This window comes from Pinus tabuliformis, chromosome 5_2 (genome assembly GCF_031772625.1).
Source record: "Pinus tabuliformis cultivar Carrire ecotype Pingquan chromosome 5_2, CPIR1, whole genome shotgun sequence".
Lineage (NCBI taxonomy): Eukaryota > Viridiplantae > Streptophyta > Pinopsida > Pinales > Pinaceae > Pinus > Pinus tabuliformis.
The window spans coordinates 279,711,630-279,737,892 of NC_142306.1; the positions used below are offsets into that span (position 1 = coordinate 279,711,630).

Below are 26,263 nucleotides of genomic sequence, written 5' to 3' on the forward strand. Positions count from 1 at the left end.
TTTATCTTGTTGGGCCAAAATTATCTTGCCGTGCCAAAATTCTCTTAATGGGATAAATTTCTCTTGTTGGGTTGAATTATTTTGCAGCAGTTGAATTTATTGGTGAAGAGATTCTTCCTCAGTATTATTAATAAATTTGGTTGGCTCTCTTGTGGCGGAAATTTTTTTCAATAAAAAATTGTGATTCATCGACTGTCCAATTTTTGCTGGAATTTATTAAAATTTTGGCAAAATTCCTTCTAGATATTTTTTTGAAGAAATTTTATTTGTTGAGGCCATATTTTTTTTTTCCAAAGGAAAAAACGAAACTTTTTATTAAGTATATAAAAAGTTTACATTGCATATGCCGTGGCATCACTGCTCAAACTGAGCTCTGTCAAAACTGAATTTCAAAAATTTCTGCCTTTATGTCTGTAGGCAGCTCCCTTCAGGTGCTGTCACTCTTCCTGGTGTGTGCTGTCCAGTGGCTTTTAAAAGCCAAAACACATAGCTGCAACTATGTTTTGATCATGATGAAAAAACAAAAAAGCAAAACAAAATTCGGGTCTCCTCAGGAGTGAGGAAAACAACCCATCGCTGTACATGAAAAGATAAATATGGCCTCATTGTTTTAGTTGTAATGTTTAGAGCAGTACAAAAATATTGAAAATAAGCACAAAAAACAGAGATTCCTGCCAAAATATCAGAGAGGATGGAGGTAAGGAGGCTGGTCCGATCTTCTGGTGTGGCCTTGTTCATCTTCTTCTATTTTCCAGCTGCCCAAATCCTGTTGAAGACCATCTTTAGATAGCTGATCTGCCATGGCATTTCTTTCCTTGAAAATGTGACAGATAGAAAAACTATTAAACATTGATTTCAGTCTTTGGACTTCCCCCAAAATTTGTTTTAAAGCCTGATTTCTGCAAGTACTGAGACCATTAACCCATCTGATCACGTTTTGAGAATCCCCAAAGATTTGAATAGTGAGGGTGTGCCTATGGATGAGCCAGCATAGGAGGAGTTTTAGGGCGTTCAATTCAGCATAATTATTTGAGCCTGTTCCTAGCCCCACAGAAGCTTTCAGGGAGTGAGATGGGGATAAGTGAATGATTAGTCCTGCTCCTGCTAAGTTGTTTTGTGAAGCACCATCGAAGAATGCCCAAGGGATTCCTTCTAAGATCTGTAACTCAGGGGCTATTCTTTGGGAAGAAGAATCCTTAGGTTCAGGAAGGCTTGAATAGATGGCTGCTCCCTGAGTGGCAGTGATAACTACAGGAGTTTCTTTATCTTGAAAGATGCTCTTGTTCCTAGCTATCCAAATCCCCCAGCTAATGATGAGGGGCAGGTTTCGAAGATTCCCGGTCGCATGCTCATTCCACCACTTCTGCCAGGCTTCTTGTATGTTGATGCCTTCCCAGACTAGATTTTTGTTCAGGATGTTTCCAATCTCACACCATACCTTTAGAGATTCAGGGCATTTGAGAAAGAGGTGGTTAACAGATTCTGCTTCTGCTTTGCATAAGGTGCATCTTCCGGGCCCGTGCATGAATCTGGACTGCAGATTATCCCAAGTTGGGATTTTTCCCCTTAAAATGCACCAAAAGAGGATTTTTGATTTTGGAGGGCACTTGAGTTTCCACAGCTGCTTCGCCCACCACTCCGGATCTCCCCATCCTTTCCTTGACATAAGGAGATTATACCCATGCTTTGGGGCATATTCCCCTGTTTCTGCATGGGCCCATAGGAGCTCATCTTGCCTGTCGCTCAACCTGACATTTGACCTGAGGAGTTCCTGAGTGAAAACATTCCATTCGTTCCACCATCTTTGCTCCAGTTCCAACTCTTCTCCATTCTTCCATGCTTGCCCCCATATAGAAGAGAAACCCGGTTTCTCTACTTGGCTGAGGAAATGAAGATCCTTCCCTTCCAACTGCAGAATCAGTTCGGGGGAGAGGGCATAGTTGCCATTGCATCCGACCCAGGGGTCCTTCCCAATCTTTACCTTTTCACCATTCCCGATCTTCCAGGCTAAACCTTGTTCAATCACCCTGAAAGACTCCAAGGTGGCTTTCCAGATTGCAGAAACATTCTTTTGGGTCTTAGAAGGATCCCTGATCCAGTCTTCCAGGGGGGTTGGATCAATGTATTTTCTTTTTACCGTCCTTGTCCATAGATTTTCCATCTTTATGAGAAGCCAACCTGATTTAGCAGCTAATGAAAATCTGAAGTCTGGGAGACTTTTAATCCCCCAGCCACCCCACTCCTTTGGCCTAGCCACTTTCTCCCATGCGACCCAAGGAAGTACCGAGGATTCCTTAGTCCCTGCCCATAGAAATCTGCTGCATATTCTCCTAATTTTCTCCAGTACTCCTTTTGGTACCCATGTTAGGGCTGCCCAGTACACTGGGATGGCTAGAAGCACGGATTTTATTAAGGTCAGCCTCCCTGCTCTGGATAGCCATTTGAAACTCCAGTGACTAATTCTAGCTTCAAGCTTAGCGATTAGCCAGGACCAATCCTCCTTTCTGTAATCGTTTGGCTTCAACCAGAATCCCAAGTATTTAAATGGAGCGCCCATGGAGCTTACTTCATATGGAAAGAAAGATCTGAACTGCTCCCTTTCAGATCTGCTTAGACCTTCTTGAATGATTTGAGATTTCCTAGGATTAATCTGCATACCGGTAGCTTTCATAAAGAGGTCAAAAATGGATTTTAGCTCCTTCAGTTCATTGAGGGATCCATTTGAAAAAATCAGGATATCATCTACAAAGAGAAGGTGAGATATGAACAAGTTTATTGCTGCCTCAATACCAATTAACTTACCTTCCCTTTTGCTTTTATGGATCAACTGGCTCAGGCCTTCTGCCACTAGAAGGAAAAGCAGGGGAGAAAGAGGGCAGCCTTGCCTCAGCCCTCTCTGTCCTTTGAAAAACGAGGTGGCCGCACCGTTGATGAGAATAGCATAGCTAACATCTGTTATGCACCCCATGATCCATCTGATGAAGTCCACTTTGAAGCCAAGGTGTGTAAGGAGCATACGAATGTATGTCCAGTTTATCCTGTCATAGGCCTTTGAGAGATCAATTTTAATCACTGCTCCCTTCTTATTTTTCAACTTAACACTGTGAAGGACCTCCTGAGCCACCCCGATTGCCTCATGGATTTGTCTTCCGTCCAAGAACCCGAATTGTTCAGGAGAGATATGCCTTGATAGAATTGGTTTGATCCTAAGGGCTATAATTTTTGCGATTATCTTGTAAATGCTATTGCATAAAGATATAGGTCTGAAGTCTTCAAAGGATCCTGGAGCTTCCTTTTTGGGGATGAGAGCGATGAAAGTTGTATTGAAAGGGCTGTATATTTCTCCCTTCAATCTAGACTCCTCTACAACTTCTGTGATTTCTTCCCCTATCTGCTCAAAAAAATGAAGGAAAAGTTCTACTGACCAACCATCCGGGCCAGGACTTTTCTCTTTTGCCATAGACTTTATAACGCTTTCCACCTCCTCCTTGGTGACAGGATCCATTAGCTGGTCCGCTTCTTCCTCCTCCACATACCTGTGGAAACACTGCGCTGTTTGGATGACTTCTGCAATGGTGATCTCACCAGGGTCTTTGAAGAGGGATTGGAAATGATTTACTCCTAGGGCTGAGAGAGCTTCAAAAGTCTTGGCTTCCCTACCATCTTCAGATTTTAGACTCCAGATGGTATTTGCGCTCTTCCTCCCTTTTGCATAATTATGAAAAAAGCTTGTATTTTCATCCCCTGCTTTGAGCCATATAGCTCTGCTTTTAAGTCGCCATTCTTCCTCCTTAGCCAGCAGAATTTGATTCTTGACCTTCTCCAGGCCTACAATTTTCTCCTTAGATTCTAGGGTCGCATAGCTGTCCGCCTCTATACTTTCAAGCCTTTGGAGTTCCTCGGTAATCCTGGACAAAGCCTCATCCTGATTTTGTTTCCTGTCCTTTGCCCAAGAAATTGTTGCCTTTTTCAATCTTTTGAGGTTTTCCATAAATAAAAAACCTTTCTGCTCTTGAGATCCTCTGACCGGGTGAATCCAAGTTTCATTGAATAACTTGTTGAAGGATTCTTCTTGAAGCCAGGATGCGTTGAATTTGAAGGGAGCAGGAGGCTTTGAGGGACCTTTGGAGAGCTCAATGAAAATCGGAAAGTGATCCGAGGGGCCTCCTTCCTCTACCCATTGCCTGAAAAGAGGGATAGCTGCAGCCAAATCCTCATTGATTAAGAAGCGGTCTAATCGCTTAGCCACCCTAGCTTCCCCTACTCTTTTATTCCGCCAGGTAGGTTTCAGTTTGATGAGATTTGCTTCTATAAAATTGTTGGAGGCTAAGAGATTCATAAAGAACTACGACTGCGGATCCTCTCTAGCATTTGGCCCCCAAGTCTCAGCTCTTCCTAAAGAGAAATTTAGATCTCCTCCCATCACCACAAAATTATTTTTCACGAGCGAACTTTCCATCAATCTATTCCAGAAGGGAATCCTTCCCTGACATGGCCCGTAAATGTTAATAATAGTAAACGGGAAATCAAACTCCGTAGATTGACACTCAATCCCCATCACCTGCTTCATTCCCCATTGATTCCGAACCATGATTCTGCCTTCTCTGAACCCTACCGCCAAGCCACCGGAGTGGCCCTCAGCATCCAGAGTTGAGAAAGCCCAGCCTGGAAGCAGGCCTTTGAGCATTGATACAACGTCCTCCCCTTTCCCCAAGGTCTCCTGAAGGAGTATCACATCGGCTTTTGAATTCAAGACTAACTCCCTCAGAGCCAGTTTTTTGGGTTTACTGGCTAAACCCCTGCAATTCCAAGAGGATATTATCATTTTAGAACAGGCCCGGGGCTTTGCACTGCTCTAAGTGCCCCTGTGATAGATTGCTGCTTCCCATCTGCCACATCAAAAATGGCCTGGACCTTGGCTGCAGAGAGTTTTGACTTCCTTCCCCTTTTTTTCCCGGGCTGGCACAGGGAAGGGGAAGGATCGATGCCCCCCATAGAAGACATCGGGCCTGGTTTTGATCCCAGCGAGCGAAGGTTATAAGGGCATTGAGGGGGCTGGCTCTGGGAGGCGGGGTCAAGGCAACACCCATCACGATTCAAATCCAGGGAAGGAATGGCAGCCGATAGAGTTTCAATGCAATTTTCAATACATGTTTCCAGGGGACCCTCAATTGTGTTTGAGTTTTTGACAGTAGATTCAGAAGGTGCAGAATTGATGAGCGGATCAAACACAGAACGATCAATCAGGACAGCATCACTAATTGCATTTAGAGAGGAGAGGGATGAATTCAAATTCGTACCCTTTTGGTCCGCGACAGGGCTTGAGGCTGGGCTAGGAAGCTCCTCGTCCGCAAGCTTCGAAACTTCCGCTGGCTGCTCTCCGGCTTCCATCATCTCCTTCGGCCTTTCCTGAGTGACATCTTCCTGAACATGGCGTTCCTGAAGAGGATCCATATCCATTAATTCCTCCTCCTGTATGACAGATGGATCTTTGGGGCTTTGGTACTGAGAGCGCCGATAGCTCAGATCCGTTCGGTGGAACCTCCTCCTCCGTCTACCCAAGGGGCATTCTTTGGCTAGATGCCCATATTCGTGGCATCGGTGGCATCGGAACGGTAAGTACTCATAGTCCAGAATCTGTTCAAACACATATTCCCTGTATTGAAGAATGATCTTTTCTGCCAAACCTCCACTGGGGTTAAGGTTAACAAGGATTCGCGCCATGGCTCTGTTGTTTGTTTCCAGGTAAGACTTATCGGTCTCCAGATAGGTGCCCAATCTATTTCCAATCGATTTAAACACTGAGTCAACCCAAAGAAACGATGGCAATCCCGGCGCCCTAACCCATACCGGAAAGGCCTCAACCCTTTCATGATCTGCATCAAACAAGGGGCTCCAATTTTTGAATAGCACCGGAATGTGCCCAATAGACCAGTTTCTCTGCTTGACCCAATCCGCAGCCTCTTTAGAATCAAACCGGACCGAGAACCAGCCTTTTGCCAGAGTTAAAACCCTAAAATCACTGATAAGGTCCGATTGCCAGTTCTGCTTCCCCCAGGACTTGATGAATTCCGAAGAGAAAAACCTCCCTCTTGCTCTACCGACCAGGGTACATTCAGCAACCTCCAAAGCTTCTTCAACAGTGACATCCATCCCCAACACCAGGTTTTTTTCGACCCCTTGGGATTGTATCACTCTCTATTTTTTCCTTTGCCCTTCTGGGGGATTTGGACCACTGGGTAAGGTGCCTAGGGCTTCATTCACCTGGTGCCCTCTGTGGGCGCTAGGGCCGAGCGGAGGAGGGATGTTGCAATGCTCCTGAGACGAGATAGGAATATGAAAGTGGGAGTCAAGGTGAGACTGATTTGTTACCTGAGACCCCTGAATTTGCCGCCATTCGTCCCCCCTTGGGTTCTGTGACTCCTCATGACGCTGATCCGGCCCTCCTGCCTCTTTTGCACTGATCCTGCTTGCTGCAAGAGAAACCCTAGTAATGGGAGCTGAGCTTCGCGTCTTCCCGTCCGGGCTTTGCCCTAGCTTCGACCCTAGGATAACTATGTCTTCCAATCCACCCGAAAGCACCGGGCCTGTAGACCCAAGGGCCCCGATACCGTCGAAGGGAGTTATTGACTGCGCGATCTTCTGGCTCGAGCTTTGGGGTGAGAAAGGGAGTTTTTCTTCCTGATTCACGTTTGTCGTTTCACAGCGGCCCTTAGGCGAAGAGGAGGGTATTTTGATCTGTCTCTCAGGCTCCGAACAGAACGGACGGGTGGCAATACCTTTCACCGAGCCGAAATAGTGTTCCACATTCTGGGGAGTTGGGTCTTTTCCCCAAACGGAGAGGATATCCTCCATGGAAGGGTTGAGATCGATTCCCTCATCCGCGATAACCATGGTTACTTCCGGGCTAGCGATCGCTGTCAGGCTGTCGGGAGCTGCAAAGTCACGGACCGTAAACCGTTTTCCCCTTGCAGTAAAACAATCTTCACGTTTCAGCTGTGATACACTCCAGGTGTCTGTACACTCCTATGATAACCTCCACCTGCCGATACCCTCTAGACTGTCAACCGGACGTGGTCGAACGCGAGAACCTGCACATCGTCCATCGGATCTGGGCCCTAGTCTCGGCCCTACGGGCCTAGGGCTAGATCTGCGCCAGCTGCAGAGTCCTCCATCGCCCCCTCAACATCTCCTCCTTTTTGAAATATTTTTTCTTGTTGAGGCCATATTATTGTTCCATTTATCCTAATTATTTTCCAGAGCCAGATTTATCTATTGGGACTAAGTTTATTTGTTGGGATGATTTTAATTCCTGGAGCCCAATTTATTTGTTGGAGCCTAGTTTATTTACCGGAGGTCTTGCAAGGGATTTCTCTAATTTGAGCCAGTGATTTTGTAGTGAAATTGCAGGATTAAACAGTTGGAGCATCGTGGTGCAAATTTATCTTATTTGGAGCAATGTGCAAATCTGGGCAAATTGGGAAACTAACACTAAATTGGGACTTTCCAGGTTAGCTAGAATTTGTCAAAGATTTTTCTGGGCATTTCTGGGTTTTATGAGAGGAGTTTGTGGTTAAAATTTCAGAATTTCCCGGGTAGTACTCGGGCTGTAAAACAATATTCTTTCAGCAGTTTGTTTTATTGGTAAATTGGGTAATTCACATCACTTGGTGGGCTTGATCTCAGCGTAGATTTAAGCCAAACCATTTCTGGGTTTTTATGGTTTTGGTGTGAGGAGCTCCAGGTTAAATTTTCAGAATTTTTTGAGCAGTTTTGAGGGCAGAAACTTCAGCTCTTCATCAGTAGCAACAACAATATTTTTTGGACGGTGCGTGCTACTAGTTTGGGCAATTTTCAGCAATTGGGTCTACTTCATTTCACCTAGGTTTTGCATGCATGCAGTTTGGTATCAAATTCATTTGAACATTATGATTCTCTCAAGCATTTGCCTCTCATACTTATTTATGTTTCAACTGTTTCCACTTTATTTTCAAAGTGTTTGACAAAAGTACTACTTGCTAACTGTTTGTTAAAATTTCTCAAAGAATGTTTTTAATATTTGCTAAGTTAGTGAGAGAGTATGGTGAGTCTACATGAGGTGTTCGTATTTGGACCCTTATCTAATTGTTGAGAATTTTTTCAAGTGAGAGACCTTTGTATTAAGTTAGCTACTATTATATACTTTTGTTGTTGTTGTTGTCAGTCAAAGTCATGCATGAAATAGCTTGATGTACTTGTTATTCTTCAGCTAAAACATGGATCAAACCTTCATAAATTCCCTTTACAAATTAGCAACAAAAATTAATAGATCCCTTCCTAAGGGGATACTTACTTTGCTACAGTAAGAGCAACCACAGAAAGAACATGAATTGGGGCCCAAAGTTTATGCACTCGGAACATATATAAGATGTATGGGGGTTACAACAAAAGCCCTTCTCAAACTAGAAGAAATTGCTTCACTCCTCTCCAAGGTGCATCAGTCAAATGGGAAGAGCTTGATTTGGGCTCTAAAACTAGCTATGCTTGCTCTTATACAACACAAGTTTTTGGAGCATCCTTGTGTAGGGGTCAAAGTTCTAGTTGCTTCTTGTCTCAGTGGTATCATGATGTTGACCGCACCTGTATCTCCTTATAGTGATGATATAATGAGGAGAGTCTTCAGATTGATAGTGGAGACTTTTCAGGATTTGGATAACAGTGAGGGTCCTACCTTTGGGAGGAAGCTTGAGATTCTAAAAGTTATGACCTCATGTTTGAGTTGGAGTGTGACGATTTGATCTTGCAGAGGTTTCAATGCTTCTTCAACATTAGGAAACACCATCTTGACACGGTCATAACACACATGCAGTCCATTTTGTCTTCATGCATGGGAGGACATGATGCTATATGCAGAGAGTTACAATCTAGATTGTTGGCCATTTGGAGGGAGGAACATTTGGTTTCACTTGCTTCTTATGAGTTCGCAGAAAGGTTGGTTAAGCAGAACATTCATCTGTTCAAGAGACAATTGACCCAGGAAGAGTTGAGGAGGATTGTTGGTGACCAACCATGTAGCAAGAATAAGCTGAGGAGGAAGGGTCTTTGCTTCATTTGCAAGGAACCTGACCACTCATGCTTGAGTGACACTGAGGAGATGAGAGGGGTAGAGCAGGAGGAGATTCCTTCCGACTTTCAGGATGAGGTTTCTTCTTTGGATGAGTCCATGGGGTCATATGAGGATGCCTATGGGGAGCATGAGCAGTCATGTGGAGTTGTTGACAAGAAGCCAGAGTTATATTTTGGTGTGTATGATGAGCAGTCAGTTGATCCTATGACAGACATTCAGGGTGATGAGTCACCAGTGATGATTCAACATGGAGAACACATAGAGGAGCGTGGGTCAGTTGAGGAAGATGTTATACACATTATGCATTGCCACCATAAATGAAAGTTCATGATGTTTTTAATGTTTCATTGCTTAAAATATATGCACAAAATGCTAATCATTTAATTGATTGGTCTGTGTTATGGGTGGAACCAGAGGGAAAGTTCTAGCTGAAACCTTTATGCATCCTGGATCAGAGAGAACTCATGCTCCAGAATTGAGCAATAGAGCAAGTCAAAGTGTAGCGGAGGCACTTTGGGCCTGAGGAATCCGTGTGGGAAATAGTTTACCAAATGTAGGCAACTTATCATTTTTTGTTCGCTGGTTGAAGCAAATGGAAATACCTTGTAAATTTTGTACAAAGTTGTATGTATAAAGCTCCATATTAGTTGTGCATGATTTTTAAGCATGTGTTGTTTGTATATGGTTATTGAACACCGAGGACGATGTTCCCCCAAGATGGAGGGGACTATGACAACCACTGGTTAATATTCTCTCATTGTAAATAATTGTAATTAATTAAGAATGTTGAGAGAAAGGGACACAAATTTCAGATTGCTTAAGGAATTTGTGTTGAATAATGTAACTATTGTCGGTCTTCATAATTATATTTGAGTCATAATGTATTGTATCTGTCTAAAGAAAGAAAAATAAATTTTATTGTAAAAGAAATTGACTTATTAAAGCATGGGTTTCATGCTTGGGTCAATAGCACAAAGCCTCCATTGTAGGCTTCTAGGGTTTGCGTCAAGAGTCCTTGTCTTTGTCATCATGTAAAAGACACTTCTTGGGCTTTATCAATCAAGAAAGAAATTTATTTTAAAGTAAATTAGGTCATTTAGGCCTCCTCCACCAAGTCGACCTCATCAAGGGAATTCAACCTCACAGATTCACTATATATTGACCAGTGTTGCACTAATCGCCAAAAAATTGCGATAAAATCGTTTTATTGCGATTTTTTCATAAAGAAGATAAAATTGGGATTTTTTTTTTGGCCGAATTTTTGGGAAAAAATCGTGGAAAAAAAAAGAAAAAGAAAATTGTTTATTTGTATATTTTGTAATGAGGAGGAGGACGTGACCCAAGCTACCCCTGTCACCAGTAGAGGACGTGGTATACCCCCTGTAGCTCCTAGTTCTTTAGCTTCTAGAGCACAGCAGAGTCTACTGCCAACTCCACCGACATCTACATCTAGAGGGGCAAAGGAAATCAGTAGTATTAGACTTTAGTTATTTTGTTCATTTCATTGTATATGACATTATGACTCATGATATGAGATACATTATTATATTTTTTGTTGATATTTTGAGGCTGAGTTGGGAGTCATATGTCAGGACTTACTATCCAAGACATGATTCACTGTTATGTGTGATGTGGCACTAGAAATGATATTAAACATCTTATATATTAGTTCTTTTATCATATTTATGTGTCAATGTATTTATTTTATGTTGTAGATGCTTTAGATATTAAAAAATTGCAAAAAAAATGAATATTTTTGTATGTTACATTTTTTTCCCGATTTTTACCGATTTTTTCCCGATTTTTACAATTTTTTCCGATTTTTCCCTGCACCGATAATATGCCGATAACGATTAGTGCAACATTGATATTGACAACTTTTCGACCTCATTTGAAACACCAATCAAGAAGTTCGATCTGCAGTAGCTGGAGACAGAAAAGAAGAGTGAAATTCCCAAGAAGGAGAAAACCCTAGCGAAGGAGGAGGAGACATTTGTCAAGTAAGAAGATGTTGTTTTTGTCTTTCTTTGACTCACACGTGCAAAATTTTGAAGTTGCTGGGGAGGCCAAAATTTCAGATCTGCAGTAGGGCTAAAATTCTAAACGTCGGGGGCTGAAATTCTGACTTGAAGCTGGATTGAAGCAGTGTTGACTTTTGTGTTTGGTTCATCATCTTGGAAGGTTGACTTGGTGGAGGAGGAAGGTCTTTTGGTCTAGTCTAAGGTCTTGGATTGTCTCAAATTTGATTTGAATTTGCTAGTGGAAGAGTTTGACTGGGTTTTCCCCTATAGAGGGGTTTTAGCCCTTGTTGAGTGCCTATATCTAGTGTCCTTTATCTTCATGTTTTGATTTGATGATTGCTAGATGAAAAGAAGAAAAAGGGAGGAACTTAAAGAAAGCTAATAAGAATACAAGGATATCACAAGTAATTGTCAACATAAGAAATTTTTTTTGCCTTTTCGATTTTCTAACAATTTGTTGATTTAAATATCAGTCATGGTTGGCTAAGAAGCTTAAATGGGCTAACTATGCAATAAATTAACTGAAAAGAAGAAGGAAAGGCCCATGTGTCTTTTAGCTCTAATAGCAAGCAAATAGGACAAAACATTAAAGAAGGAATGGGTTGTGTTGTCCAAGGCAATTGACTGTGTGGAGCCTCAAAAATGAGAGATGGTTGGTTTGTTGAAAAGGCACGAAAACAAGGTGGAGAGTAGAGAACTCACTCTCACACACATATGCAATGGAAGAGAACAATGGTGAACACTAGGAGAAAATTCCTCCAGGGGGGTCAGAATTGTAACAAGAGAGAGAGAGAGAGCAATGATCAAAATCACAGTGATCGAACCCTGGAGAAAGTGAACCAGTTGAGGAACCCTCAAAGAGGCTTGTTGAGTGAAAAAATTATAGAGAGCAGTGGCTTGCCTGTAGGCTAAAGAACACACTAGAAGCTTGTGGATTGATGAACCTATTGGATTGGGAAGAAACACTTAGGTATTTCTGAGGTCTGATGAACCACAAAGATTTTCCTTGGGGCTAAAGCTTTGGTGCTTGACTCATTGATGAAGTACCTGGAGAGGTGATCTCTTTACCCATCAATAGCTTATCCACTGATGAACCTTCCTTTGATGTGGATTCTCTTCTCCTGAAAGTGAGTTGGGACTATCTATACTGTGGTATCATGGCATGGGTGTTAATCATGTCTGTAAAGTCTCGAAGACTGAGTGGAAGCTTGTGTAGCTGGTGGATGAAGGCAGAGTGACCTTGTGACATGCTGTTTTCGTTGTGAATATTGGTTAAGTTTCCTCTCAAAAGTACTCCACCTCAAGCACTAAAATCTGGCTCGGGGTAACAACTACAAGTGAATGTTGTTGTAACCTATCTAAAGTTGGGTGGAGAGTTGCCATACCTCTTTATTAGATAAGTACACTCTTATGTCTTTGTGCATGTAATTATTATGTCTCTGTTTATTGCACTAAATGAATGCCATGCTGATGTCGGGGAGTGTTGTTTCTTGTGTGAATGAGGATGTCAATACCTCATGTAAATTTTTTAAAGGAATGACTTGTTTCCTGTGTATATTTATTGGATTGAAATTAACCTAAGTTGCCTGTGGGTAATCTTTGTTTATGATAAATTATTTGCATTGAAATGTTTGAATCTTTGGCCACTGTGTTGACAAATCTAGTTATACCAACATGCAAATATGTAAATCCAAGCCAGGTTGAGGTGCATTCAAACTTAGGAGGGATAACACTCGTTTATATCTATGTTTATAATATATGTGTGTGTGTGTGTGTGTTTTTGTAGGATGCGGGCTGAGGGGCTTTATAAACTCATAAGTATGATAGGCCAAATTTTGGAGTTAGGCCCCAAATTCTTACTAGAACCATCGTAGCCAAGACTTCGACTAAGTCCTTTGTAAAACCACCAGATTCAAGCTTTGTGCATATGGATCGAGTTGGGGTTGAGTCTTAATACTCTTAGGGTGGGGAATAGCCCCAGACATTCATATAATATAGATTCTGCGGGCTGGAATTTAGGACCCGGATTAGCCAAGAGGATTGAATCTCATAATTTGAGCGACTGGGCGCTATGTCCAAGGGCAGAAAAGAGGGGAAATCTGGGCCATTGGTTGGACCCCAGAAGATTTACCTCGACATTTCAAAGCAGAGGCACGCTCAACCCCATCGGGGCTTAGGTGTCGGGAAATCATGGCAAGGCAGGACCAAGAGCTAGTCCGTTCGATGTAACTCAATGAAGGATCATAATGTGATTTATGCGGTTACCAAGGCACAAAGGGTTTGGCGGGATCCAGGGCCAGCCTGGTAGGTGTCATGGCCAGGAGCGATATGCTCATATATATATATATATATATTACATATAATACATGGGTGCGGGTCCTTCATGGCCATGACACCACCCACATGGCAGTGTTCTCTCCCTAGCTCCGTCACTGCATAAGTGCTGGCTCACTATGCCATGTCCTTCGGGTGTTTGGTACCCAATGCTGCAAGATACTGCTAGGGAAATAACGTCGAGGTGATGTGTCCTGTCCCGAGTCCCCACCTCACATGAAACGCAACTCTTCATTCACCCTACAAAAATAGGCATACTGGTCCTGGCCACAACACCTACTAGGCTGGCCCTGGGTCCTGCCAAACCCTCTGCGCCTTGGTAATCGCATAAATTACGTTATGATCCTTCGTCTAGTTATATTGAACGAACCATCTCTTGGTCTCGCCTTGCCACGATTTCTCGACATTTAAGTCTTGGTGGGGTCGAGCATGCCTCCACTTCGAAATGCAGAGGTAAATCTTTCGGGGTCCAACCAACGACCCAAATTTCCCCTCCTCTGCCCTTGGACGTAGCACCCAATCCCTCGAATTATGAGATTCAATCCTCTTGGCTCCTCTGGGCCCTGAACTCTAGCCCACGACATCTGTATTATATGAAGGTTTGGGGCTATTCCCCACCCTAAGAGTATTAAGGCTCAACCTCAGCTCGATCCATATGCATGAAGCTTGAATTTGGTGGTTTTGCAAAGGACTTAGTCGAAGTCTTGGCTACGATGGTTCTAGTAAGAATTTGTGGCCTAACTCCAAAATTTGGCCTGTCATACTTATGAGTTTATAAAGCCCCTCGGCCCGCATCCTGCAAACACACACACACATATGTATTATATCTAAGTTGCAGGAAACGTGGCCCTAGGGGTCGTTTCCCCAGGGGAAATGAAACGAAACGCGTTTCCCGTACCGTACGGCCTGGAAAAGCGTTTCCGGTCGTATGGCCACGTTTCCCGAAACGGAAACGTGGCCGTACGGTCGAAAACGCGTTTCCAGGCCGTACGGGCCACGTTTCCCCAAAAAAACAGTGGTTTTTTAATTTTTTTTTAAATTTGTTTTTAATTTTTTAGGGTTTCCAGGATGTTCTAGAAACCTATTCTAAAGTTATAAAAGAGCAGTTTGTTTCATTCTCTCATCACACTATTCAGCAAGTCGTTTCTCTTGGAGACTGGCAGTTGTTTCAGCTAGGGTGTTTTGAGCAGTGAGCAAAGTAGATTTCAGCAGCAGGAGAAAGAGATTTCAGCAGCAAGAGAAAGAGATTTCAGCAGGAGATTTCAGTAGCAGCAGATTTGGCTCAGCTACAACCATATTTCTCTTCTCTTTTCTGGCATTTCGGGGTAGTCTCAGCCACAGATAATTAATTTGGGTAAGCCACATTCATTTTTTTAGTTTTTTCTTACTATTTCTTCAATTTTTCTAGGGTTTAGGCAGCCAAAAATATGAAATATGGGATGTGGATGCAGAAAATCCTGATTTGGATCTCTCTCTTGCTGCCCTGAATATTGAGGACGATTCTGGAAGTGGAATTGGTGCATCATCTTCTTCAGCACCACCATCCACTGTTGAGCATTCTGTTGCTTCTATTTTTGATGAGGATTGTTATGATGAGGATTAGTCTTTTGTGACTTGTCTCTATAGTTCTTGCAGCCTTATAGTCTTTATTGTATTTGCAGCCTCATATACTAATATAAATAAAGGCTGATTTTGGATTTTCCAGTTCCTATATTTTTATTTTCATTATGTGATTATTCATGACTCATGAGTAAATGTGATGTAAATTTAATCTTAATGTTTAAATGTAATAAATTATAATCATATAATGTAAATGTATCATCAATGCTTTATGATTGCACATATATATATTAATAATTTTTAAATATTTTTAATATATATATATATATATATATATATATATATATTCGCGTTTCCCCGTTTCCAAAATTTGGGGAGGTCGCGTTTCGTATCGCTTTCCGTTTCGGAAACTCGTTTCCATTTCCCCGTTTTGTGCAACTTAGTATTATATACATAGATATAAATGAGTGCTATCCCTCCTAAGTTTAGATGCGCCTCAGCTTGGCCTAGTTTTAGATATTTGCATGTTGGTATAAGCAAATTTGTCAACACAGTGGCCAAAGATTCAAACATTTCAACACATATAATTTATCGTAAACGAAGATTAACCATCTCTTCATACTCATGCAACTTAGGTTAATTTCAATCCCAGAAATATTTACCGAAAACAAGCCATTCCGTTAAAATATTTACACAAGGTATTGACATCTTCATTCACATAGGAAACAACACTCCCCAACATTAGCATGGCATTCATTCAGTACAATAAACAAAGACATGATAATTACATGCACAAAGGCATAAGAGTGTACCTATCTAATAAAAAGATTTGGAAACTCTCCACCCAACCTAAGATAAGCTACAACCACATTCACTTGTAGTTGTCACCCCGAGCCAGATTCTAGTGCTTCAGGTGGGGTGCTTTTGAGAGGAAACTTAACCAATATTCACAACTCAAACAGGATGTCACAAGGTCACTCTGCCTTCATCCACTAGCTACGCAAGCTTCCACTCAGTCTTCCAAACTATATATATATATATATATATACAACTTGCATTGTATGTTGGACCTTGTAAAGGGGTCTAATGAGTATGAACGATTCAACAACGACCATGTGGCTCGTGACTTTGATAGCCATGTGGCAGGCTTGAGGATGTGGAACTATTTGATTGGCCAAGACTTTAATCAGTGGTATCTTTTGATTCGAGAGTCGGATTGGAGCAAACTTTATATCGTTGGAAAGGTCTCGTCGACACGAACACAACGATGTTATCCATTTTAAGTTCTAAAGTGGTTGAAAAAGATCGAAAAAATTAGACCCCATTTCCATAACGTGACATTGGAGGTTGGGTCATAAGAGCCACTGCCTCCTTCTAACCTTAGTAGGGTCTAGGGTTAGTAAGGGGTGTGTTACGCAGGCACTGGTTGATTTTCGTTGATATAAAACCTATAAAATTAAAATATTTTCCCTTTTTATATCTCCTAGGATTTTTAAAGCAAGTCGCTAGTGCTTTTTCTAGGGCCAAATTATCTGTAGGGTTATTGTGGATGCATGTTTGTGAATGAGAACCAAGGGTTTACCTCCTTATAGCTTTTAAAAACACAAAATCTAGCATTTATTGTGGTAGGCTTTCCCATAATGGCGTTGATGTCATCTTTCCATCATCTATTTTTTGCTTTGGGAACCCTAAACCCTAGGCGAGTTTCAACTTGAAGTCTATTTGAGGGTTTACATTATCTATTTGTTGATATAATCTTCAAGTAAACTCTTTTGTTAGATTTTATGTGTCTTGGTATTTCATTATCATTGAATAAAAATAAACCCTCTAGTCTAGGGATAAGATATGTAGCTCCTTTATAAAGAAGAATTGAGCCTTATCCAATTCTAGGTATCTTTCCCTAGCTTATTTACATCACATGGAACCTTATAACTAGATTATCCTTATAGGTGAATACAAGGAATACTCCATTGTGGTGAAACTCCACTAAATAGCAGGAGGAAGATTGATAAGGTGATTGTGGCAATCTCCCTCATTATTGCTACAGGATCTGGCCCTCACCTCGTGAACCCCTCACGAAGGATTGCTAGATTTTGTGGCGACAAGGTCCATGGAATTGATTTGAAGGCCGCGTCAGTCGAGTTGATCGTGTTTGAGTCAACTCGGATTGGTTTTCAAAACTATGAGTGAGACATTACACCTTTTTGTCAAGAGACATATCTCTTGGAGCATCACTACACTATTTAGGAGATGTCACCCTTATTTGTTCATTTTACCCACACGTGTGACCTTTATGGAGCATTTATTGAGGATGACTTAATGATTGAGCATTTATTCTTCATTGTAGAGGCATTTTGGGAGGTCAACCTAGACCTATTCACTTTGTAGCATGGATTTTCATATGTTTTAGGGGCTTTTTGTGGATATTAGCTCTTGTCGAGGTATAGCGCTTGATTTCCCCATATAAATAGAGGAAGCACTACCTTCATATGGATCATTGTGACTTTTAGAAATCAATGTTATCAGAACTAAACTGGTGATCGAACTAGAAAACCCTATGAATCGGGTACTGGTTGGAACTAGACTGGAACTAGTAAAAAAAGCGGACCAAAAAACTAGTCGACCAAAAACACATAAAATATTCAAATTTTAAAGAAAAACATATATATTCATGTGCATCCATATGAATCCAAACCATATATAGAAAAATATGTACAAGTTTTCATTTATATAGGAAATAAGAGTACATATAACCAAAATAGCACTTAGTGCAATACATTTATGAACGAAAAATACATCAACAAAGAGGCTCTAGATGGCCTATAACGTCAAAAAAGTCATGCTACATCAAATACTTATCATCAAAATCATTGCCCATATTGGGATCCTCATCATCAATATCACCCTTTAAGCATTAAAATAAGATAGAAAAAGCTTCACATGCCAAATCGACATTTTGTTTGAGGGATGGGTACATTTTTATGAGGGTCATGATAGAGGAGTTCAAATATCAAAGCCACTAACACCAAGGTGCATAAAGGGTTTGGTGCTTTTGATTAAATGCTAGTTCCATGCCCTTGTACATGGCAAAATCCAATGGAAACGTTGCAATCCCCCCAATTCTAAAATCTTGAAAGCTGTTAAGTCTGTTGGATTTTGAATTAGATCTAAAATCTAATTTCTCCATATGAAATCCAATGAAGTCAAAACCACTCTCAAACATCCTAAGTCAATTAATGGTAATGTTAAAAATTTAAGAATGTCACTTTTACTTTAAGAGTTTAACATTACCATTAATTGCATCGCAATAGTAGGGCCACATGCTTGAATATTAGGCTACCCCACTCAAGAAATCTTGTATTAAAAAAAATTGTGTTTGGAACATCCTTGGTCACATTATACGAAACCGGCCAGTTCAGTCTGCAACTGGTCAATTTAGTACAAAAACGGCCGATTCGATACCAAACCAACCATTTACGATTCAAGACCTCGAACTGCACCGATTTGATCCCCAAATCCGTCAGACCGGCCAGTGCCACTAGTTCCTGTCTAGTTCTGATAACACTGGTGAATTTGATTATTGAGGTGCAATTGCTCACCTCTAAATTTGTGCACATGTTTTTAAATGCACTTGTTTCGGTGTTGGGGAGTTGGACTGATTTATACTTTGCTCATAACTCTAGTCGAATAGTTTTTCTTAAGTACCTTAATAAAATCTTCCCATGTTGTAGAATGCTTGATACCCTATTCTACTAGCCTAATGCTACGACTTCTCTACCACATATCAAATTTTCCTCCAAGTTTTGAAATGTTAAATTTGTATATTTTCTGAATATATAAAAGTGAAGGTAGCAAAGAACTTTTCTATGGGTAAAATCTAGTGATGTAGGGTTTCATGTTTAAGATTACTATCATTTTTAAGCCTCTTTTCCCAACCGTAATATTTCTCCAAAGCTCCCCAATGATGAGTTTGATGTGGATGTTATGTTTCTCCCAATGTTATTGGAACGAAACTGGTGATTGAACTAGAAAACCCTATGAACTGAGAACTAGTCAAAATCGGTAAAAAAACCGGACCAAAAAACTGGTCAACCAAAAACACATAAAATATTCAAATTTTAAAGAAAAACATATATATTCATGTGCATCCATATGAACTCAAACCATTTATACACGTAAATAAAAGTTCTCATTTATATTGTGTGTAGGGGTGGACGTAACCAAAATAGCACCGAGTGAAATCCATCTCTAATCTGAAAATACGTCAACAAACAAGTTTTAGATGGCCTCTAGCATCCAAAAAAAATCATGCTACAACAAAATTATTGCCTATAATAGGATCTTTGTCATCAATATCACCCTTTAAGCATTAAAATAAAATAAAATAAACCGTAGTTAAAAAGCTACCTAGAAGTAATGGCATCTCTTTTCGTAGTTTGCATTCTTTCCTTTGCATCAGTAGGACTAGTTGGTAGAATTAGGGTTTTCTAGGGTTTGCGTTTCTTTTTGGCTTAAACGTAGCATGTCAAGTCAAGATTTTGTTTGAGTGATGGGTACATTTTTAGTAGGGTCATGATAGAGGAGTTCGACAACCAATGCCACTAATATCAAGGTACATAGAGGACCTGGTTCCCTTAATTAAATACTAGTTCCATACCCCTGTATATGACAAAATCCAATGGAAACATTACAATCCCCCCAATCTTGAAATCCTGAAAAACTGTTTAGTCTGCTGGCATTTGAGTGAGATCTAAAATTCTACTTTCTCCATAAGAAATCCAATGAGGTCGGAATCACTCTCAAACATCTTGAGTCAATTCATGGTAATGTTAAAAGTTTAAGTATTACTTCAAGAATTTAACATTACCATGAATTGCATAGCAATAGTAGGGCTATAGGCTTCAATATTAGGTTGCCCCACTCAAAAATCCCTGTTTCTTTCAATTTTTTTTTGCGTTTGGAATGTCTTTGGTCACATTATATGGAACCAGCCGGTTCAGCGAAAAAAGGCCGGTTCAATACTGAACTAAATGGTTCCATTACAGAACCAGCCAGTTCAGTACCGAACTGGTTATTTCCGGTTCCAGACCTCAAACCAGTTGGACTGGCTGGTTCCATCGGTTCTGATAACACTGGTTTCTTCCTTATTACTTAGAGTAATCTCCTCCAGCTGTTGAAGGATTTTATCTTTTATGATTTTGCAAAATAGTTACTATTTTGTTCTGCAAATTATCTTGAGGTACGTTGAATCCAAAGAATCCTATTCTTCAAATCACTGACTTCTCGAGTATAACATTTTGATGGTATCTTGGTTTTTTAGAGGGAATTACAATAGAATATGAATTTCTAGTCCTGCTGCTGACCACTAAAATGCTAATCAGAACAACATTTAATGCAGGGAAAACCAGAAAAACAACGAATGAATTAACCAAGGAACATTGCAGAACATATAATTTAACCAAAGTACACAACACCCTGAATTTTGTAACTACATACATTAAATACTTATGAGTTTCTTCCTTATATCCCAACTTCATTCAAGTGCATCCGTCCATCCATTCTGCCTCTTCAAAAGAATATATCCCAGCCATTTAAATAGGGAATTGTACCCAACCATAATTAAATTCTGCTTTATGTCAAACGTGGATTCCTAATAATAGCTAAAAAAACAGATCTATTTTTACACATCCTTCCAACCAAAGCATGCTTCCATATCAAATACTCGCTTATTTTCTTTCTCGAAATTCTGTATGCAAATAAACTTTATGTCGAACTGGAAATAGTCTTTAAGTATTTTGTTTGATTATCTTCATTCACCCCATGTAGCCTTGGAGAAATTTATATTCAGTTTTCTTGAGCTTGTTGGAGCTTATCAACTTCTCAGTTCAAAAGCATGCAATACAGCAAATGTATGGCTTTGATTTCTTGTACATTCAGAATCTTAACCATCTCGCCAAGTAATAAAAATTTCTGACTATAGTTTTAGGGACAAGTCATGTTTCGTTCTACCTAGAGAAGTATAAAGGTACTTATGGTGAATACAAGTTGATTGATCCATATCAAACGTTGTCACAGATATGATATTATTTTTTAGTTAATTTTAGGCTATGTTGCACGGATTCACGAACCCAGGGTGGGGTTCTCGAATCCGTCCCGGGTTCTCATACACAAATACCAGATTCGGGTACGGGTGCTTTGAGAATAACCCATAAGAACTAGGTTCTTCTATGAAAACTGGGTTCTCCATTTAAAAAAATGGATTCTTTTGTTTTGACTGGTACGGAGAACCCCGATGATGGGTACCTGGAACCCCAAAAACAGGTTCTTTAGGGTTCTTGTGGACCGATTTTGGATTAAAAATTTAAATAAAATTTTATATTGAAAGTTAAAAATTAAAATTAATAAAAGATAGAAGTTAAAAGTTAAAATTTATTTATTTTTTTTATTGAAAGTTAAAGGTAAACCGTACATACTAAAACCTAAAGGCTAAGTCGACTTTTCTTTCATTTTGTTCACCTTTCGACGGCGGCAGAGGACGGGCATGGACGACAGGCATTTGGTATCAGAGGACGAGGTGTTTGAGGGGAATTCGTTGGTGTATGCGCAGGGACTGGACGTTTCCTCCACAGAGACGCTGACGCCTTGTGAAGATTGTTCGCTGGTCTGCAGGAGAGTAGAGACACAATCCATGCGGCGTGACTCAAATCCACAGTGATGCGTCACGCACTCCACAGGTAGTTGACTCTTGACTCTTGCCTACCTTCAGTGAAAAAATGAAATGTACCCTCAAACACCTGTCATTAAAGCAAAAAAAATACATTCAGGATTCAAAATTCTAACAATGCTAAAAGGAAAATGAGAACAACACAGGAAATTAATCTGGCTTTTATAGCAATTTCTCACAGGAACTGTTGTCGGAAACCTGTAACAACAGAATGCTTTTGCTGATTTTATACATAAAACCACTTACATATTGCGGAAAATTTTCATCAAAACATGGCATAGTTTAAATCATAATATTTTAGTTTTCTTGTTTAAAATTGAAAAATATACAAATTCATATATATTAGAATTTATAAAATACTATATTATATTTTATATATAAATTATAATACACCCCTGACGAACCCATGTGCCCTGTTTCAAAAAATGTCGTACCCGTCCCTGTCCCCGAACCCACATAGATTTTAGGTCTCCAGGCGTAGAGTGTTGGAATCAGTATCATTCCCAGGATGGATTTGTCTATCCAAGAGTTCTAATTTTTCATCTTGTATTGCATGTAGAACATGCTTATCTTTGTAATATGACCTTGGATAGGACTTCAGAGGGGATTAACTTGCAAATTGAGGGACTATTTTTAACTTATTAAGTCTACAGTCTAGGCAACAAGAAAGCTTGATTTTAATGATACTTTGTAAATGGAGACCAACAAACGAGACTGACAAGTAAATTCAAATTGTTACTTCAAACTAAATGTGTTTTGGGAGCGAACAGCTAGAACATGTTAGATAATTACCTTTAAAGGAGGCAGCATACATTCCATTAGAAGAATAAGCAATGCATGCTTCTGAATGCGAGGTTTGATCAATGTAATTGAACATTTTGAAGCGCTTCTTGTACTTGCATACCAACTTAACTGACATGATCGTTCAATTTTCTTTGCTGTTGTTCATATTGAATTAGAATGTAGGGTGTTTTGAATTGATCACAATTTTCTCACATTCAATTTAGAATATTAGGACTTCTGTATTAAGAAAAAATATTTTTCTTTGAAAATATCCTTGGGCCCAAAAAACATGGATGACTGGAGTGACCTTTCTAGACCTGAATGGGATTGAAAAGCAGGTAGCCTTTTAGGGAATGAATTCCTTTTGCAACATTGTGGCAGTTGGAAGTGAAATTAAGAGCAGGTTGGGAATTATATTGGAGATTGAGTTATTAGTGAATATGCATACCCAGCATTTCATTGAGTGCATTCTCAGTCGGTAAATTGGGATTTAAGGTAGGTGGCACTCTATGCCAATAAGTTGTCAGTAAGATACATCTAGGTGCTAGAAGACACCTTGGTAGAATGGCTAAGAAGCAAATTAATTTCAGGTCACTTGGGTGCAATTATGACTGGAATTGAAAAGCAGGGAATCTTTTAGGGAATACATTCCTTTTGCAACATTGTGGAGTTGGAAGTGAAATTAAGAGCAGGTTGGGAATTATATTCGAGATGGAGTTATTAGTTAATACTAAATTTGCATACCCAGCATTTCATTGAGTGCATTCTCAGTCTGGAAATCGGGAGTTAAGGTAGGTGGCACTGTATGCCATTAAGTTGTCAGTAAGAAACTTCTAGGTGTTAGAAGACATCTTGGTAGGATAGCTATGAAGTAAATTAGATTTAGGACACTGAGGAGCAAATAGTTGGAGGCTAGTGATTTGAGGAAACGTTTCCAGCGTATATTTTTTGCCTAAAGAATTTCATTTATTTCTAGTTTCAAGGTGCAATAGATTTTTGAAGTGAACTAGAATGGAGTTGAAACAGTATCAATATCATCTCTGGGTATCTACAACCATTTTTTGGATTGTATCATTATTGATGATTTCATTTGCTGCCTTGTAAGAGTGAATGAACTTTGGATGAGTTAATAGAAAACATCCATCTCTCTATTTACGGTTATATTATTTGTTTTCTTGGTGTATTTTGGTTGCTCTTCTGTGCAACATAACAAGAAGTATAGGGAAGTGTAGATATTACCAAAGAAATATCTTTCAGGTCTCCTATTTAAATTGTGATGCCATCTTATAGGATGGACCTGAAGCTGGTCAGACAGTTCCTCATGTTCACATTCATATTCTTCCAAGGAAAGGTGACGATTTCGAGAAAAATGACGAAGTTTATGATGTGGTAAGCTTCGAGACACTTTTCTCTTGCTTTTAAAATGCTTTTACAATTGCATTCACAAGTACACTTCCGTTCATGTTTTACGCATAACAACATTCAAGTGAAATACTAGATGTTGCTAGAAGAAATAGTGATCTTTTGTATTTTAACTGATCAGATTGACGTAAAAGAAAAAGAATTGAAGGAGAAGCTTGACTTGGACAAAGAAAGGAAAGACCGCACAAAAGATGAAATGACTGAGGAAGCTGATGAGTTCCGTGCACTTTTCTGAGCTCTAAACTCATACCTATTAAAGAATGCTTAATTCATAGTGACAAAGTTCATTCAAGCAAAGTGAATAGAAACCTAAAAATAATATCACAAATTCATTTAACATGGAATAGTGACTAATTTATTCAATATTTATTCCATATTTCAAATTTTTCAAGTCATAGAAATTCTTATGCCTGGACCTAAGCGTTTACCGAGCTGAATGTTTGCATCCGTTATGCACTGTTCTTAAAAGTTGTTTTGGGATTATTTGTATTGGCATCCATTAAATTTTATGAACTGTGGTACAATTGTAGTTGACTCTCTTTATGTCATGTTTAAATCTTAAACAACTTGGTACCATGTAATTTACCTTAAATGCCTCTATATAGTTAACTTTAATGCATGTAATGTTATTTCCCCTCAATTGGAAGCCATATTGGAATCTAAGCCACAATGAGAACATGGGTGCATGATAAAAATGGTTACATTTGAGAGCCTTTTGGTTATAATGCTTAAAAAAAAGTAATATTGTTTTGCAACAAATAATTTATAGCATTACAGAGCATTTAGCCATTTTTAAGAAACTGAAAAATTTAGGCCTAATATTACATGTAAAATGTTAACTCAGACATCTGTGAAATAATTAGAATATTGTTGTCACATCCATCTTAATTTGAAAGCACTTTCAGGAATTGTGAAATTATTGTCTTTGCTGAAAACACTTGCCTACTTGGAAAATAAATATTTTTTATTAAAGCTTTCTTTGATTTTAATATTGACACTGTATACAAGGATTTAATACAAAAAGTGGACCGTGCATGAAACCACCACAATCACAGGTAAAAAAACAAAATTCTACATGGGCTGGATTAAGCCAAAACACAGGAGCTAGATGCCAAGAGCAACAAACATGGGCTGGCTGAAGCCAAAACACCTGGAGTCACAATGTCACACTGTCTGAAACGAAAAACATGAGATCCAGAAAGACCAAGGGCACAAACCTAAGGATAAAACGCTAAGAAGTGACCATGCTAGTTGTTGGAGGCTTGTCATGGTCATGGATGGGTGAACCCCATCTAATGATTGGAGGAGGCTTGTCATGGTCGTGGATGGGTGGGCCCCATCTAGTGATTGGAGGAGGCTTGTCATGGTCGATGGGTGGGCCCCATCGAGTGATTAGAGGATCAATGTCAACACGTTACACATGGTCCCATCCATAATAAGTTTTGGGCTTAGGCACCTCAGAGATGGCCAAGACCAGAGTTAGAAAGTGTTTATTATTTGTGATGATGTTGGGGGCCATCTCTCATGTTTGCAACAATATTGAACTAGTGTGCTAGCCCCATGGTGGGGCCTACTATGTCTTGTGTAACTAGTGACATAGGCCTAGAAGGGCTAGGTGGATTTTTGCTCATAGTACATAGGTCCTCACTCCAATAATTCAGAAGCTATTGGAGGTACGCCATCTTGAGTCAAACCTTTCACACCTAAACAATGATTTGCAACAACAGGTTTCCTCCTATTAGCATGCCATCATGCCAAGGAAAGTCTTGTGATAAGACAACAACATTAAAGGAAACACCATTATGTCTCTTCCAAATCCAATACAACAATTCAACACCAACAAGCATCCATACCAAGTGAAATTCAATGGCTCAGGGAAGCTCGTCACCACAAGGAAGTGTCTAATGTCCCTTTCTGATTCTAGAAGCAAAGGGAGATTGAGTCTTAGCCTATATAGGTCCCATAGGCTAATGACAAGAAGAATAAGGGGTCATCATAATAAAATAGAATAATAATTAATAAAAGGGGTGAAATGTCACTTTCAGGGGAATTAAGTGACCCATGATATTGTCCATGGCAATCGGTGGAGGGAATTATTATAAAAAGGGGGAAGGAGATTGAAGAAAGCATGGATGAAAGAACCTTTGAGAAAATTGACAAGGAGCTTTAGGAGCTGCCGAGTGAAGGGGAAACCCTAATATTCACCAACTTCGATATTGAAAGGCATATCCTAGTTGTAGATCATTGGCTTCGGGTTGGTAGACACCCCCTAGTCAATTATTTTGTTGAGCATAGTAATTCTACATGAGTTGG

General features: G+C 39.9%; 1 protein-coding gene across 1 annotated transcript in view; it reads left to right on the forward strand.

Annotated features, from left to right (window-relative positions):
* The window catches only part of LOC149158607 (bifunctional bis(5'-adenosyl)-triphosphatase/adenylylsulfatase FHIT-like), a 100,997-nt gene extending 76,481 nt beyond the window's left edge, over nt 1-24,516 (forward strand). Inside the window, exons 4-5 of the mRNA XM_089436270.1 lie at nt 23,819-23,917; nt 24,072-24,516. Of these exons, the coding sequence (XP_089292396.1) occupies nt 23,819-23,917; nt 24,072-24,185 (213 nt within the window). The 3' untranslated portion in view covers nt 24,186-24,516. The remainder of the gene's footprint in view (nt 1-23,818; nt 23,918-24,071) is intronic.
* Nucleotides 24,517-26,263: the final 1,747 nt, after the last annotated feature.